The sequence below is a fragment of the Anolis sagrei genome, chromosome 9 (assembly GCF_037176765.1).
Source record: "Anolis sagrei isolate rAnoSag1 chromosome 9, rAnoSag1.mat, whole genome shotgun sequence".
Classification (NCBI taxonomy): domain Eukaryota; kingdom Metazoa; phylum Chordata; class Lepidosauria; order Squamata; family Dactyloidae; genus Anolis; species Anolis sagrei.
In genome coordinates, this window is record NC_090029.1 from 29,497,216 (window position 1) to 29,515,828 (window position 18,613).

At 39.5% G+C, this 18,613-nt stretch overlaps 1 protein-coding gene across 4 annotated transcripts in view; it reads left to right on the forward strand.

The window, feature by feature from the left end:
- The window catches only part of DMXL2 (Dmx like 2), a 125,481-nt gene that overhangs the window by 52,498 nt on the left and 54,370 nt on the right, over positions 1 to 18,613 (forward strand). For all 4 annotated transcript variants that reach the window (XM_060755281.2, XM_060755283.2, XM_060755282.2 and 1 more), the window contains exons 14-23: positions 605 to 694; positions 4,429 to 4,546; positions 4,924 to 5,043; positions 6,387 to 6,614; positions 9,687 to 11,363; positions 12,624 to 12,734; positions 13,427 to 13,596; positions 14,087 to 14,184; positions 16,279 to 16,444; positions 18,011 to 18,275. In XM_060755281.2, the coding sequence (XP_060611264.2) occupies positions 605 to 694; positions 4,429 to 4,546; positions 4,924 to 5,043; positions 6,387 to 6,614; positions 9,687 to 11,363; positions 12,624 to 12,734; positions 13,427 to 13,596; positions 14,087 to 14,184; positions 16,279 to 16,444; positions 18,011 to 18,275 (3,043 nt within the window). The remainder of the gene's footprint in view (positions 1 to 604; positions 695 to 4,428; positions 4,547 to 4,923; positions 5,044 to 6,386; positions 6,615 to 9,686; positions 11,364 to 12,623; positions 12,735 to 13,426; positions 13,597 to 14,086; positions 14,185 to 16,278; positions 16,445 to 18,010; positions 18,276 to 18,613) is intronic.

Consider the following 18,613-nt stretch of genomic DNA (forward strand, 5'->3'; position numbering starts at 1 on the left):
TAGATCAAAATGCAATCTTTATGCCAATATGGAGAGTGAAGTATTTTAGTACAAACCTAGAGAATTACTGAAAAGTTAAATATTTTTGCCTTGTTTGTGTTTGGCCATATCTTATTAAGTATCTCTATCCACGTCCCACCAATCTAAGAAAACACACCGACAACAAATGGAAAACACCAACTTAATTGCTTATTTTACCTTCAGGGAAAACTGTTTTTGTATCGTAAAATGTAGCATTAGTGTTAATTTTGGTTTAGCTCATTTTCTTGTGTAGTTACAGACCTTTTAAGCCAAACACTGCAATTAAAACATAACTATTAAGAAATACAATAATAAAATAAGCAAAAAGGCAGAGAAATGAAATCTTATTCATTTTTAAAAAATCAATATTTAGAGCAAATACTAAAGTAGGATTTGACCTAGAAGGAAAAAACATGAAATATTGCAATTAAGGAAAAGGACTCAGAAAGTCAAGGTGCACATATTATTTAAGTATTTTTATTATAATCATGAGGTGCTGGAAAACAATGGTCCCACTTGAGCATCAGCTTGGTGATGTAACCTAAAATACAAATCATCTTCTAACATTTCCTTCCTTTTTTAGAAACTCATTGGGGAAGTTTTTAACATTGTGAGCCAGCAATCGACAGCTCGACCTGGATGCATTATTGAACTAGATGCCATAACAGACCAGGTATGGATTGATTTTTGTTTCTTAGCTAATGATCCAGAAGGAAAAGACTTAATGCTTTAAAACACAGAGAATTGCATATATTAATGTTTATTTTCTGTAAGTTTTTGGCGCCCCTGGTGACACAGCAGGTTAAACCACTGAGTTGCTGAACTTGCTGAGTGAAAGGTTGGCAGTTCGAATCCAGGGAGCAGGTTGAGCTCCCGCTGTTTGCCCCAGCTTCTGCCAACATAGCAGTTTGAAAACATGCAAATGTTAATAGATCAATAGGTACTGCTTCTGCGGAAAGGTAACAGCATTCATGCAGTTATACTAGCCACATGGCTTTGAAGGTGTCTATGAACAATGCTGGTTCTTTGGCTTAGAAATGGAGATGAGCACCACCCCCCAGAGTCAGACACAACTAGACTTAATGTCAAGGGGAAACCTTTACTTTTTTACTATATGTTTATGGAAGTAGGTTAGATCAGCGATGGTGAAACATTTAGTTGTGGGAAAACATTTTAGAGATGGGGGGCACTCAAGGGGACAAGTGGGGTGGGGAGTAAATTATTATTATTATTATTATTATTATTATTATTATTATTATTATTTTACCAGCCTCTCCTCATAGCTTGAGTTGGATTACAGCATAATTAAATCACATAAATACTATAAAAATCTATACACACATTATAATATATTTCTATAAAACAGTGGTTCCCAACCTGTGGTCTGTGGACTACTAGTGGTCCCCAAGAATGAAAATATGGCCCGCAGCCTCACCATTACTACACCATTGCCTCAAAACCATGTGGCAATGAGAGCAACTGGTCTCGCAAAACCTTCTTATAGTGCCAAGGCAATGGGGATGTTGGGAGGGGAGAGACCGACTACCCATGAAAGATTTCTACTACCACATCAGCTCCAGATTATTAAATACAGTTTTCTGTGTGTGAGCAGATGGCAACTACTGAATGGTATATTTTCTGTATCAGAAACTAAAGCTAATGTAGTCTATCCAATGCAATTTTCTGAATCAGCACCCCAAATAACTAGCTGATGTGGTCTATCCAATGCAATTTTCCAAACCCCAAATAATCAAACCAAATCTAAAGTTGACCAAAAACTGATTAGTAATCCTTTTGGCACTAATGTTGGAGAGTGGTCCCTAGTCAAAGTGGTCAAAGAAAGGTTGGGAACCACTGCGATAAAAGATATGCGTAGAATTGATATGTGCCTTTGTGTTTGTGGTGGAAATGTCCAAACTGGTAAGAATTAAAACTTCCCTTTCACACTTCCTTTTCCCTATCTACTGTATGTACTCATATATATGTCTGGGAAATATAGTCAAAACATCTACCCAAAAAAACAGGGTTGACTTATCCATGGGTCAGTGAAACAAGATGTTGATCTAAATAATGCCACTAATTGATCGCAATTAATATTCATAAGTATGAGGAAGAGTTATTTTGGAATCCTTCAAGGATTTTAGTGCCTATGCTGCAGCCTTACAAGCACTAGGCTTTTTTGATATGCAAAACTAAGTAATGTTTTGCTTTAAAAAATGAAAATGAAATCCTCGGAAAGGAAGTCCCTTACGCATTATGTAAGTTGCCTGACTCCTCGGGGAATTAGCATAATTTTGTTCCCTCCTGTGATAAATTAATCAACCGAGTAGATCCTTTGTAATTAAATTAAAGAGAGCTTTATTCACTGACTACTTCTGTAGCGAGCTGTTGCGTAGGTTTTAGCAACTGATTTTAAAAACACACACATTAGGTTCACTCTTTTTATGTTCACGTTTTATCTTCACTGCAATTTCTGATAGATTAGGTTTGTACTTCAGTTATAGCTGTTACGTTTAAGTTGTCCTTTTATGTTGAGTTATTCTGGGTGATTATATTTGTACTTATTGTTATTGAGGTATTGAATGTTTGCCTTTGGCTACCAGTATTAAAAAACTCTAAAATTAGAACAGCACAACAACAGAGAGGAAACAAACAAGGATATGTAATCACCTCTCAGCAAAAGATTGCTCTAGGCACGTCCAGGCAATCATATGCTAATCAAGGTGGTCAATTGAAACATTCACACCTAGCTCCAGCAGACAAGAGTCCTTTGTCCCACCCTGGTCATTCCACAGATATATAAACCTCTTTTCCTGGTTCCAACAGACCTCACTACCTCTGAGGATGCTTGCCATAGATGCAGGCAAAACATCAGGAGAGAATGCCTCTAGACCATGGCCATATAGCCTGAAAAAACCTACAACAACCCAGTGTTTGCCTTTGTTTGTTGGAATCTACCCTGTTGGAATCTACCCCGGGGAGATAGGGCAGAATACAAATAAAGTTTTATTATTACTCTAAGAAAGACTCTGTTTTTTTAAAAAAATTCTAATCTTGATCTAAACCATGTTGCCTTTGCCATTTTGAAGACTGTGATGGAACATCTGGACCGTGAATCCTCCCACCAAAAGCCCTGCTGGCCTCTCAGCTGGCCTCTCAGGCAAAGGGAGGGCTGTTTCTGTGAAGGGGAGAGCACGCGTGCTGTCTCCTAAATCACTCAATTCTTCCCAAATCCCTCCAGAATTTTCTGTTGGTCATGGGGGTTCTGTGTGGGAAGTTTGGCCCAATTCTATCGTTGGTGGGTTTCAGAAAGCTCTTTGATTTTAGGTGAACTATAAATCCCAGCAACAACAACTCCCAAATGTCAAGGTCTATTTTCCCCAAATTCCACCAGTGTTCACATTTGGGCTTATTGAGTATTTGTTTCAAGTTTGGTCCAGATCCATCATTGTTTGAGTCCACAGTGCTCTAAGGATGTAGGTGTACTCCCAAACTCAACGTCAATGTCCACCAAACCCTTCTAATATTTTCTGTTGGTCATGGGAGTTCTGTGTGCCAAGTTTGGTTCATTTCTATCATTGGTGGAGTTCAGAATGCTCTTTGATTGTAGGTGAACTATAAATCCCAGCAACAACTCCCAAATGACAAAATTAACACCACCATCCCACCACCACCACCCCAATCCCACCAGTCTTCAAATTTGGGCATATGGTGTATTTGTGCCAAATTTGGTCCAGTGAATGAAAATACATCCTGCATACATCAAAGAGCATTCTGAACTCCACCAACAATGGAATTGAATCAAACTTAGCACAGAGAATTCCCGTGACCTACAGAAAATACTGGAAGGGTTTGGTGGGCATTGACCTTGTGTTTTGGAGTTATAGTTCACCTACATCAGGAGAACACTATGAATCTGGACCAAACTTGGCAAAAATACTCAGTATGACCAAATGTGAACACTGGTGGAGTTTGGGGAAAATAGAGTTGTAGTTGCTGAAATTCATAGTTCACCTACAATCAAAAAGCACTCTGAAGCCCAACAACGATTGAATTGGGCCAAAAATCCCACACAGAACCCCCATGACCAACATAAAATACTGTGTTTTCTGATGGTGTTTGGTGACCCCTCGCGACCGCCCATGGGGTCCCGACCCTCAGGTTGAGAAACGTTGTTCTAGAAGCATTCTCTCTTGATGTTTCACCCACATCTATGGCGGGCATCCTCAGAAGTTGAGAGGTCTGTTGGAAACTAGGAAAATTGGGTTTATATATCTGTGGAAAGTCCAGGGTGGGAGAAAGAACTCTTGTCTGTTGGAGCTAGGTGTGAATGTTTCAATATTAGTACAATGCCTGGAATGTTCATTGTGTGTGGCTGTGCTAATTCCTTTCTAATGTGGTTTCTAGTGTGGCTCCAACACACAGCTCCTTCATGTCTTCCAAGAGGACTTCATTTTGGGATACAAACCACATAAGGAAGATGCAGAGCAAAAGGAAGCAGAGATATTTTTCCAGCCCTCAAAAGGTAAAGTTGAAACAGTTCATGGGTTTTGAATAACCAAGGAGCCAAATTTAAGCAACAGCTCCATTACCATACGTTGTGTGTTTGATCTTAGTCTTCATTGCCTAGTTAGCTATACTTTCCTGGATCACATCCCCATTTGGACAAAGGATACAACAAAAAGGAAGCAAAGGTGCATGGGATTTGTGTATATCCAGGCTTAATAAACTACACCATAAACTTACTAAACTTTGCACCATGAATTATTTTTTAGTGCATTAGCATTTTTAATTCTGTCAGAATTTGGCAGTGCCTTACTATATGGTCAGGGTCTTGTAAATGCCACTGGAATTTGCGTTTATTGCAAAATCAGGTTTGCGCTTTATTTGATTTCCGAACAGGCTATAGACCACCACCCTTCTCCGAAAAGTTTTATCTAATTGTAATTGAAAAAGACACCAATGGCTGCTCAATACTTCACATGTGGCACCTCCATCTAAAATCTGTGCAAGCATTTATGGGTAAGTGCAACTTTTCTAGATGTACATATATTTTTACCATAAATATAGTATTTTACGTATTTTGTTTGTTTCAAGCAGTCTAATGAAAAAATCTGTCAGTGCAGCTTAGAAAACATATAAAACAGAACCAACAAGTAACAATTCAGTGAGAGAATTTCCAAACATCAGGAGAATCCTCTCAGAATATATGAATACTTCAAATCACCAGAGCACAGGACGGACTTTTTCTTGGAACCTAAAAATTAGGAGTTCGAGGTTCCAGCTCTGTTTGCATGTAGTATTGGGAAGTATTTAGTGTATTCAGATTCCAAACTTCTGCGCTTTGAAGCATTTGCATATATTAAATTTATGGACACATATAGTGGAAATGTTGCTGGGATTAACCGAATGTACTCGAGTATAAGCCGACTCTAATATAAGCCAAGGCACCTAATTTTTCCACCTAAAACTTGGAAAAATGTATTGACTCGAGTATAAGCCGAGGGTGGAAAATGCAGCAGCTATTGGTAAATTTCCAAATAAAAATAAATAGAAATAAAATTACATGAATTGAGGCATCAGAAGGTTAAATGTTTTGTAATAATAATAGTAGAGTAAAATAATAAATGTAATAACAATAATAGAGTTAAATAGTAAATGTAATAGTAATAACAGAGTAAAATAAGGTAAATGTAATAATTACAATAATAGATAAAAGTAAAATAATACCATAATAATAACTAAAATAATGTAAATGTAATAATAATAATAATAATAATAATAAATTGATTAAAATAATAAATATAATAAGAATAAGAATAATAACACAGTAAAATAATAAAAAACCTTGAATTGGGCATAAGCCGAGGGGAGCTTTTTCAGCCTAAAAAAGGACTGAAAAACCCGGCTTATACTGGATTATATACGGTGCATATCAGAAAGTGATGTCATATTTTGAATTGATGACATATTCCTCTTGCTAGGGTTAAAAGCTGCTTGAAATCTGTTAGATACAGTCCAATATGGAGTCATACATACTGTAGTTAACTTTCAGTGTGATCATGACCGTAATTTTCACTGAGATTTAACTACTCTTTATACAGAATTGTATCTTCAGAATGGGAAAAATATAGAGAAATACAGTATATGTACCTTTAACTACATATAGATAGGATTGCACTGAAATGTTCATCAAGTAAGTTCACTGACACGTTTAAAATCACAAGCAGGGAAGGATAGCATGACCTGCCAAAAATTACAGTGCATATTTTAGCTATTTCTTTAGTTGTGTGCGCTTAATGAAAGATAAAGAAATCTATCCTTGTCGCATACCAATGCTGGTTGTTCACTGCGTTTTTTTAAAGCAAAACCAACTGAGATTCCCACATCGGGCAACCAGCTGAGTATACCTGGGCAAGTGGCTGCCGATTCATTTCCGGATACCTCCCCCGGCGCAACTCCCATGCCACGTTCTTCATCTGTTGCCAATCTTCAGACAGCCAGCAAACTTATTTTGAGCTCTAAACTAGTGTATAGCTATCCTTTGAATCTTCCGGTTGGTGTAGAAGTTGTACGAGCCACTCCTTCTGCAGGTAAAACCGTATTGTGAAATTAGTTGATGCTTAGCCATTGCATTCTCTGTCATTTCATATGGCCATTCAGGCAAATCTTAGCAAGTCAGAAAAGATCTGATTAATTTGTTTGGGCTCTGAAAGCACCATGAGCAACTGACATAGGCTACATTCAGACATCATGAGGATTCAAGAGATGAAGCAAACAAACTGTTAAGTTGGGTTCCCTGGCTTATCTCTCTTCCAATACAACAGAGGAATATTCAGGATTTGTTGTAAGGTTTTCTGGTTTGTCAAGAGAGAAAAAGCTACATTCTGGATTCACACAGTAAACAAGCCACAGACTAAGACCCCTTCTACACTACCATATAAAATCCAGATTACTTTGAACTGGGTCATGTGGAAGTATAGAGTCAGATAATAATAGAATCTATATAAATAAAAATATAATTTTCATTTGTGGGATTGACATAACTCAAAAACCACTGGACGAATTGACTCCAAATTTGGACACAATAAACTTATCAGGACAATGAGTGACCATCACTCATAAAAACACTGAAAAACACAGCAGAAGAGATTAAAAATCCCCCAAAAATACATTACAATGCATGCGCAAAACCACACACACACACACACACACACACACATATATATATAGATACACAAACACACATATATAGACATATACACAAATATATACACACATATACACACATACACACACAAAACACATATACACAGGCTGGGCCACAGCAACACATGGCAGGGGACGGTTAGTATAATATAAAACTTTATTTATACCCCGCCACCATCTCCCAAAAAGGACTCAAGGCAGCTTACAGAAGCACATACAAGTGCCATAACCACATAAAGTACAGGTCAAATCACATCAGGACAAGAGACAGGGCCTTCTCAGCAGTGGCCCCCTGCCTATGGAACACCCTCCCTAGAGATATCAGATTGGTCACCTCCCTCTTGTCTTTTAGAAGGGAAATCAAGACCTGTTTATGGGACCAAGCGTTTGATCAGTGAGCAGAAGGTAGAAGAAGATCACACAACTTAGGGCAATGAATTGACCCAAACTGGTTTTTGGATTTCGATTTTAATGGATGTGTCTTAATTCATTGTTTTAATTGTTGTTTTAATGTTTAATTTTTTGATTGTACTGTGGTTGTTTTTATGATGCTAGCATCTTATGATGCTTTTGTTAGGCCTCCCTAGGTCCCCCTTCAGGGGGAGAAGGGCGGGCTATACATATAGGAACTAGATAAATAAATAAAATATTAGACAATGACAACATCAGTTCACATAAAAACAGCACATTACACAAATAAAAACTCATCCCAATTAAAATCAATAAGCCATATTACTAATTGGCATTAAAATGAAGAGTACAACATTCCAGCCACAGCCCATATTCGACCATTAAAGTACCAGTGTCAATATTATATTGTTTGGTCCATAGATTTACAGGTGTCTTAATCATTTCCAAAAGCCTGCCTGAATAGCCATGTTTTCAGCTCCTTGCGAGAACATTGTAATGTGGGGGAAAGCTTAATAATCCAGTTCAAAGCAGATCATGTGGATGATCTGCTTTGATAATCTGGATTATGTGGCAGTGTTGAAGGGTCCTATGGCACATATTTAAAACTGCAGACTTCAATGCAGACTTCCATGTCTTTTTAGGTGACTCTCCAGATGTTGGGCTAAAACTCCTGTATTCCTCATCATTAGACATTTGGCTAGAGCTGGTGGGAGTTGGGATACAGTAACTCTGGACAATTGCCATTTGTCCCTTTTAGTCAGGATACTAAGGTCTGAATTCAGATACAAGGCTGGTGGAGTTTAAAATGTCCTTTAACCTTTCCCCATCCCCAGAGCCATAAGTGCTGTTGGCTTGCAATTCCCACTATCCCCAGTCCATATGGCAGATAACGAAAAGTAAATGTCATCCAATAATCTCTATGGACCCCCCCTCCCCAAAAATAAAGAGCACTGACCACTATGTAAATACAAATATAAATATATAGTTGGCCCTCTGTATTCACAGATTCAGCAGCCCTTTGAAGGCAGCCATAAGGCGGATGTGTCCCTTGATGAAATGAGTGTGACACCCCTGGACTAAGGGGTAGAGTTTGTTTAACTGCTTTTTTGTTCTCAGTGAGCTAGTATGTACTAACATGCTGTTTATATACGACAAGCTGTGTCCTGTGGTTCCCTGACATTATGTGACATGCAGAGTGGGCCCACTTTTTGTGGTGCAGTGGGTTAAACCTCTGAGCTGCCGAACTTGCTGACCGAATCCGAGGAGAGGGGTGAGCTCCCACTGTTAGCCCCATCTTCTGCCTACCTAGCAGTTCGAAAACATGCAAATGTGAGTAGATCAATAGGTACTGCTTCTTCAGGAAGGTAATAGCGCTCCATGCAGTCATGCCACATGACCTTGGAGGTAGCTATGGACAATGCCGGCTCTTTGGCTTAGAACTGGAGATGAGCACCACCTCCCAGAGTAGGACTTACTTACTTAGGTGATCCCTCGTCTGAGTAGGATAGTCTTCCAGGATCAGTGTACTGGCGGTGGGTCCATAGGTGACTGTGCAGCCCTATTCTTGACCCTGCAGTGAGGTTGCCAGGTGGAAGGCGGTCCCAGTGCCAAGAGGAAGGCTTGACGCGCCTTCCTCTTAGCACGTTTCTCTCTTTCGCCTTCTATTTGTACATCTTCAAATTCTACAGCACTGCTGGTCACAGCTGACCTCCGGCTGGAGCACTCAAGGGCCAGGGCTTCCCAGTCCTCAGTGTCTATGCCAGAGTTTTTAAGGCTGGCTTTGAGACCATCTTTAAATCTGTTTCCCTGCCAAATAGACTTAATGACCTTGGAGGTGTCTACAGATAACGCTGGCTCTTCAGCTTAGAAATGGAGATGAGCACCACACCCTAGAGTCGGACACGACTGGACTTCATGTCAGGGGAAAAGCTTTACCTTTGCTAGACTTAATGTCAGGGGAAACCTTTACCTTGACTATTTTGAAGTCTTAAGTCACTTGTGTGTTTCGTATTGAATAATACTGAATGTTTCTTTGGTTTATCCAGGGCATCTAAGCTCCTCGTCCATTTATCCTGTTTGCCTTGCACCATACCTGCTGGTGACGTCCTGTTCGGATAACAAAGTGCGATTCTGGAGGTGTTCTGTAGAGACAGTGATGTCCAGCAAAGGTGAAATGAAGGAGACCTATCTTTGGAAGAGATGGCCCTTGATGAATGACGAGAGAAACGAGGACAGCAGCACCGTAAGCATCGTGGGAAGGCCAGTTGCTGTCAGCTGTTCCTATACGGGGCGCTTGGCTGTAGCCTATAAGCAGCCTGTGCAACACAATGGCTTTGTTTCCAAAGAATTTTCTATGCACGTATGTATATTTGAATGTGAATCTACAGGAGGATCAGAATGGGTTTTGGAGCAGACAATACACCTGGATGACCTAGTTAAAGTTGGGAACGTCCTTGATTCGAGAGTTAGTGTGGACAGCAACCTATTTGTATATAGTAAGTCGGATATCTTTTTGAACAAAGATCGATATCTTATGCCAAATATCAAGCATTTGGTACACTTGGACTGGGTTTCCAAAGAAGACGGTTCGCACATACTTACAGTTGGCGTGGGTGCAAATATATTCATGTACGGACGGCTTTCGGGAATCGTGACGGAACAAACCAGCAGCAAAGATGGCGTCGCTGTCATTACTTTACCACTAGGTGGTAGCATAAAGCAAGGCATAAAGTCCAAATGGGTGCTATTGAGATCAATAGACTTGGTGTCTTCTGTAGACGGCACCCCTTCGTTGCCTGTCTCTCTTTCCTGGGTCAGAGATGGAATCCTGGTGGTCGGAATGGATTGCGAAATGCACGTATATGCACAGTGGAAGCATGCCACAAAATCAGGAGACGGTGAAAAAAATGGCTTTCTCGGTGATGACTCTCCCATTCAAGACCCATTGAAGACCAGTTTGATGGCTAAAAAAACCAGCGTCATTGATGGAACAGGCGTGGTGGATGATGTCTTTGGAGCTCCCACCGTGATCCAAGATGGCGGCCTTTTCGAAGCCGCACACGTTCTTTCTCCCACGCTTCCACAGTATCACCCAACTCAGCTACTGGAACTGATGGATTTAGGGAAAGTCCGCAGAGCAAAAGCCATTCTTTCGCACCTCGTGAAATGCATCGCGGGGGAGGTTGCCATCGTGAAAGATCCAGAAGCTGGAGATGGTGGCTCCAAGCGCCACCTTTCCCGTACCATTAGTGTGAGCGGTAGCACCGCAAAGGATGCTGTTACTACCGGGAAAGACGGCACGCGGGACTACACAGAGATCGATTCGATCCCTCCGCTGCCGTTGTATGCTCTGCTCGCGGCAGATCAAGATTCCACGTACAAAACGGAGGAAACAAAGAAAAGGCCGCAGGGCCTGGAAGACCACACTAAAAGGAAAACCGAGGATCACTATTCGGACCTTTTCCAAGTTCAACAGGTCACAACTGACGATTTCATTGATTTTGAGCCAGAAAGAAGAGAGCATAAATCCAAAGTGATCAATCTGTCTCAATATGGACCGACATATTTTGGCCAAGAACATGCTAGTGTCCTCTCAAGCCATCTCATGCACTCTAGTTTACCAGGACTCACTCGCCTAGAGCAGATGTTCTTGGTCGCCTTGGCAGACACTGTGGCCACAACAACGACTGAACTTGACGAAAACAGAGATAAGCATTACTCAGGTAATATATTGGTCTTACTTTTATGTATCCATATGACATTGCGGCCTAAATTCTATTACTAATCTGGACTATAATAGAGTCATTTAATAAACATGATTTGCCTACATGTTGACTCAACATTCACCTATTTACTTATTTATTTATTTAGGACATTTATATGCCGCCCTTCTCACCCCGAAGGGAACTCAGAGCGGCTTACAAGTAATAAGTAAATACAATATATTATATTATTCCGATAGCACAATATTAGTATTATATATTACTATATTGTACTATAACATTATACTGTATCAATCAATCAATGATTTATTACGGCCTTTGACTGGCACACTATAGAATGGGGTACAGGTGCCCAAGGAAGGGAATCGCAGTTCCCAAGTAGGTCAGATAAAAAAGCAGATTAAAAACATGTTATAAAAAAGACAGATTAAAAAACAGACTAAACTTACAGTTTAAAGTGCATGTATGAATCTAAAATAGGGGGGCGGCTAATAGGAAATATCAAACCACTGGGAGACTCTAAAGAGGGATGAGAGGGGAGCATTTACAACATTTCAGTTATTACAAATCACTCTAGCTGTATTATACTGTAATATTATTAGTAATATTACATGTAATATAAAATATTATATGTATATACATTAAATTACATTACTATATTATATTATATTATTAGTAAAGCACAGGAGACAAGATAGAACTCTCTTCTGCCCACCCCCCCCCCCCCCCGCCTCTCTTCACTCTGGCCAGAGCAGCACTTGGTGCCGGGGGGGGGGGGGGGGGAAGAGGCCTTCCAACTGATGATATAGGCAGGAGACAAGATGGAACTGTCTTCTGGCCCCCTCACTCTTCACTCTGACCAATTGATTTGGTTCATCTACTCAGCGGAAAGCAAGGAACAAAATGCTATTCTATATGTGTTCATAAAAGTAGAATGGCATTAGTAATAATTACACAAATCTATTACAAGTTTGTGGAACAACAAGAAACTTATTAGATTGATTGAAACTTACTAGCTTGTTATTCCGTACCCTTTATATAATATACTGTTTTTATTCTGACTACTACCTTGAATCTTTTCTCTTATGCATTGATTAAATAATAGTACTTATGAAATATTTTGGGATGTTTTTCAATTACAGCCCTATTGCTTGTCTCTGATTACTATTGAAATGCTTTTAAAATTCGTGGACACAGTAGGGGTGTACAAAAACATGTTGGTCAATATGTGTTGCACTACCGCATTTTAATTTCTTCCAGGGAGAGACACTTTAGATGAATGTGGCTTGAGATACTTATTAGCTATGCGTTTACACACCTGCCTTCTGACATCACTCCCACCTTTATATCGTGTGCAGCTACTCCATCAAGGTAATCTACAATTTTATCTTTGCAATTCACTCTACGTGGGGCTCCCCTTGAAGACGGCCCGGAAGTTTCAACTGGTACAACGAGCAGCAGCCAGGCTCCTTACTGGAGCACACTATAGGGAGCATACAACACCCCTTTTAAAATAGCTTCACTGGCTGTCAATAAGTTGCCGAGCCAAATTCAAGGTGCAGGTCATGACCTATAAAGCCCTAAACGGTTTGGGCACGGCCTATCTCCGCGATCGCATCTTTTTCTGTGAACCAACGCAAACTCTAAGATCTTCTGGGGAGGTCCTCCTTTCGCCACTACCGTTACAAGTCCGGTTGGTGGGGACGAGAGAGAGGGCATTCTCGCTGGTGGCCCTCTGCCTCTGGAACGCCCTCCCCGGGGAAATTAGACAGGCCCCATCCCTCCCCTCCTTTCGTAAGAGCTTAAGACCTGGTGGTTTCAACAAGCATTTGAGAATGACTAGTTCTAGGTCAGCCCTAGACATTGTTGAATATGGCCTTATTCTTCCTACCAATTACCCAGGTCACTTCCTCTAATAGGCCCCAGAAATGAACACCCATAGACCCTGCTGTAGCGTTGCACCATTATTAACAAATGGTGGATTTCTACACCCAGTTCTTTACACTCGAGAAAATATTGGTGACGTTACCAAATACATTATTCGTGTTCTGCTTTTCATTTAGGTGTTTCTACTTGCCACTTTGCCTGGGCTTTTCATTCAGAGGCAGAAGAAGAGTTAATTAACATGATTCCTGCAATTCAACGCGGGGATCCACAATGGTCTGAATTAAGAGCTGTGGGCATAGGCTGGTGGGTCCGAAATATTAACACACTCCGACGGTGCATGGAAAAGGTAACTTGAACCCATCTTTATCGGTTTTCATGCTAACTAGGAAGTCAAGAACCTATGGATCTGCCTTACAACAAATTGGATCATGCGTCCATCTAGTTCTGTATTATCTACACCCCCTGCTGTTTTCTGCCTTAACTAACACAGTCACTGTGTTGGAAGTTGCAGCCCAGAAATGTATAGTAGGCCGCATATTCCCTCTCCACAGTCTGCATTATCTTGTTGCCACTGTCCCATCGTTTTATGAATAATGCCAATTTCGAGGACAGAAGGCTCCCTAAAAAGCATAAGAATCTCTTACCCAAACTTGTATTTTATGATTCTGTATCCTTTTTGAGAGTAAGACCACTCACCACCAGCAAGCCGAAGTATATTAACATATGCAAATAAGTGATCCTGCAGATTTGATGTGACTTCTGTAGTCTAACTTTGCATCCCTTTGTGATAATGCATAAAATTTTCCCTTCTCTCCCTTCTCCCTTAAATGTAACAGGTTGCAAAAGCAGCTTTTCAGAGGAACAATGACGCTTTGGATGCCGCCCTTTTTTATCTTGCAATGAAGAAAAAAGCAGTCGTATGGGGTCTGTTTCGGTAAGTTTTATTAACTTGGCATTGATGAATAATGAAAACATGTTTAAATTTAAATTGTACGTTAATTCTTTTCTTGGTAATTTTTACTACGGTTGATCCTCTATATTTGCAAGTTTAACTTTTGCAGAATTGGTTATTCAAAGATTTGATTAACATGCACCTTCTAGATCAATGTTTCTCAGCCTGGGAGTCAGGACCCCCTGGGGGAGGGGGGTAGCAAAGGGGGTGACAGAGGGGTTGCCAAAGACCATCAGAAAACACAGTATTTTCTGTTGGTCATGAGGGTTATGTTTGGGAAGTTTGGCCCAGTTCTATCTTTGGTGGGGTTCACAATTCTCTTTGATTGGAGTTGAACTATAAATCCCAGTGAGTCCCTTCAAGGCATGGGGGTTCTGTTTGGGAAGTTAGGCCCAATTCTGTTGTTGGTGGGGTTCAGAATGCTCTTTGATTGTAGGTGAACGATAAATCCCAGGAACTACAACTCCCAAATGTCAAGGTCTGTTTTCCCCAAACTCCACCAGTGTTCACATTTGGGCATAATGAGTGTTTGTGCCAAGTTTAGTCCAGATCTATCATTGTTTGAGTCCATAGTGCTCTCTGGATGTGAACTACAACTCAAGGTCAATGCCCATAAAACCCTTCCAGTATTTTCTGTTGGTCATGGGAGTTCTGTGTGGCAAGTTTGGTTCAATTCCATTTTTGGTAGAGTTCAGAATGCTCTTTCATTATAGGTGAACTATAAATCTCAGCAATTACAACTTCCAAATGACAAAATCAATCCCTCCCACCCCACCAGTCTTCAAATTTGAGTGTATCAGGTATTTGTGCCAAATTCCATCCAGTGAATGAAAATACATCCTGTATATCAGATATTATTTACATTACGATTCATAGCGGTAGAAAAATTGTAATTATGATTTTATTTTTATGGTTGGGGGCCACCACAACATGAGGAACTGAATTAAGAGGTTGCAGCATTAGGAAGGCTGAGAAACATTGTTCTAGATCCTCCTGTGCAACTCCAGCAAAGATTGACCATAGAATCACACTGGAGGACCAAGAGATGCCTAGACAAAGTGTTTTTTTCTGGGTTTTTTTTATTAATGGTTTTTCCAGATTTGCAGGGGCTGTGTATTTTATTTATTGATTTAGGTTAAATTCTGTGTCTATTTTATGTATTTCACTTTGCACTGTGTTGCTATATAAGCTACCCCGAGTCCTTTTGGGGAGATGGGGCGGGATACAATTATTATTATTATTATTATTTGAAACACAACAAGATGAGTCCACAGCACACACTCTGCTGGCTGTTGAATTGTATCACACGTTGGACACTTTGCAAGTGCCTAGGACTGTGTCATGTATCGGCAAATAATGCGTGCAGATGGTAATTTTGTCAGCGCCGATTGTCTTTAAGTGCAGGCCAAGGTTTTTAGGCACTGCACCCAGTGTGCCGATCACCACTGGGACCACCTTGACTGGCTTGTGCAACAGTCTTTGCAGTTCAATCTTTAAATCCTCATATCGTGTCAGCTTTTCCAGTTGTTTCTCTTCAATCCTGCTGTCACCTGGGATTGCAACATCGACGATCCATACTTTGTGAGGTCAGGAGTATTGTGCTCCAAAACTCTGTCTGTCTGAATTCGGAAGTCCCAGTTTGGCATGTTCATTCCCTGTAAATTATTATTATTATTATTATTATTATTATTATTATTATTATTAGTGTACATTTAAACCCAGAGTATGTGTGAAGTAGTTTATTAATGGTGTAATTTATTAATGCTTTTGTGTAATGTAATTTGTTGATACTGTTGTTTATTAACGCTTCAGCCTTAGATGTACAAATTATATAAGTGCGATATAAAAGCAGTATATAAAATTAATGATATATAATTAATGAAATATAAATAACATTACTATAGGCAGAGTACTCCCAGAGACAATTCTAGGTTAATTGTACATGGTGCAGTCTTGACTGTGTCTACTCAGAAATGATACCCGTGGAGTTCAGAGAGTCTCGCTTCTAGGTTAATGTGTATAGAACTGTAAACTGGACATAGCTAAGTCTGTTTCCTTTTATTGCATTTTACACAGTTCTCAACATGATGAGAAAATGACGCAGTTCTTCAGCCATAATTTCAGCGAAGACAGATGGCGCAAAGCAGCTTTGAAAAATGCCTTCTCTCTGTTAGGAAAGCAACGCTTTGAACAGTCGGCTGCCTTTTTCTTATTAGCTGGTTCGTTAAAGGACGCTATAGAGGTATCGATTGGAACATATAACGTATTGAGTTTGCATAGGTTTGTCCAATATAGATATTAGGGCTTGGCAGATCAGCAACCAAAGAAAAATGTATGCCCTGTAACAGAAGTCAGATTTAGTCAGTCTGCATAGTTAAATATGAATACCTGTCTGTTCTATTTTCTGCCATAATGCTGCTTCAGAATTGTTGTTCCTTGTCTTTACTGTATAGGTAAGAAGTAGCCTTAAAACAGTGGCACAGTATTTCTTATGTCCATTATCAAATGGATTTTTGCAATGATTGAAACTACTGTATATATTCGAGTATAAGCTGATCCGAATATTAAGTCGAAGCACCTAATTGGGAAAACATATTGACTTTGAGTATAAGCCAAGCGTGGGAAATGCAGCAGTTACTGACAAATTTCAAAATAAAAAGAGATGCCAATAAAATTACATTAATTGAGGCATCAGTAGGTTAATTTTTTGAATGTTTACTTAAAATTGTAATTTAAGATAAGACTGTCCAACTCTGATTAAATCATTATTCTAACATTCTTCAATGTAAATGTGCTTATGTATCCATCCAATAATGATAGATAAAATAATACATGTAATAATAATAATAGAGTAAAATAATGGAAATGTAATAATAATAATAGAGTAAAATAATAAATGTAATACTAATAATAAATAGAGAAAAATAATAATTGTAAATAATAATAATAATGTTAATAATAGAGAAAAATAATGGAAATGTAATAATAGAGTAAAATAATAAATATAATAATAATACAGTAATAAATGTAATACATGTAATACTAATAATAAATAGAGAAAAATAATAAATGTAAATAATAATAATAATAATAATAATAGTAAAATAATGGAAATGTAATAAAATAAAATAAATATAATGCAGATGTTCTTGTATCAGGTCATTATTTTGCACATTATTTATTGATTGAGTGATTGATTGATTGATTTATGCTATTTCTATCCTGCCCATATCAGCCCGAAGGCAACTCAGGGCGGCATACAGAGTCGACACAATTCAATACTATATATATAAAATACATACATTGATAAAAATCGGAAAAAAGAAACATTACAGTACATTTGAAATAATAAAAAAGTGAACAATAAACATTTTAAAAACTATGTCCTCTCGTTCAAATCCTCATCTGTTCCATCGTCTTGGCCGTTACTAGGTCATTTTCTGATTCAAGTTCATTTGTTTATGCTGAGGTTCCGAACGCTTGCTCGAAGAGCCAAGTTTTCACTCTTTTTCGAAAGGTCAGGAGGGAGGGGGCTGATCAAATATCCCTAGGCAGGGAGTTCCACAGTCGAGGGGCCGTCACAGAGAAGGCCCTGTCTCTCGTCCTCGCCAAACGTGCTTGTGAAGCAGGTGGGATCGAGAGCAGGGCCTCCTCCTCCGACAATTTCAAGTTCCTGGTGGGATCATAGGAAGAGATGCGTTTGGATAGATAAGCTAGGCTGGAACCGTTTAGGGCTTCTATCTTTTCACTTCTATCTTTTCATCCCTAAGTAGACATCACTAACATCCTGACTGTGCTTGTTCCATAGGTGTGTCTTGAGAAAATGGAAGATATCCAATTGGCGATGATTATAGCTCGCTTATATGAGTCAGAGTTTGAAATATCCTCCACCTATACAGCCATCCTATATGAAAAGATTTTGGGCTGTGAGAAAGATGGGACGAAGTTCAGCTGTACCAAACTGCACCCGGATCCTTTCCTGAGAAGCCTTTCATATTGGGTCATGAAAGAATACACAAGAGCACTCGACACTTTACTGGAACAAACACCAAAAGAAGAGGAGGAAAACCCAGGTAAAGAAATAGCAAATAGTTCTACAAATGGCCAGGCCAGATTCTGGAAAGATCGTTAAGGAAGTGGTCTGCAAACACTTAGAAACATATGTGGTCATCGCTAATAACCAACATGGATTTATCAAAAACAAGTTATGCCAGACAAATCCGATCTCTTTTTTCAATAGAGTTACAGGCTGGGTAGATGTGGGGAATGCTGTGGATGTAGCGTATCTGGATTTCAGTAAGGCCTTTGACAAGGTCCCCCATGACCTTCTGGCAAGGAAACTAGTCCAATGTGGTCAAGGCATAACTATGGTTAGGTGGATCTGTAATTAGTTAACCCAGAGGGTGATTCT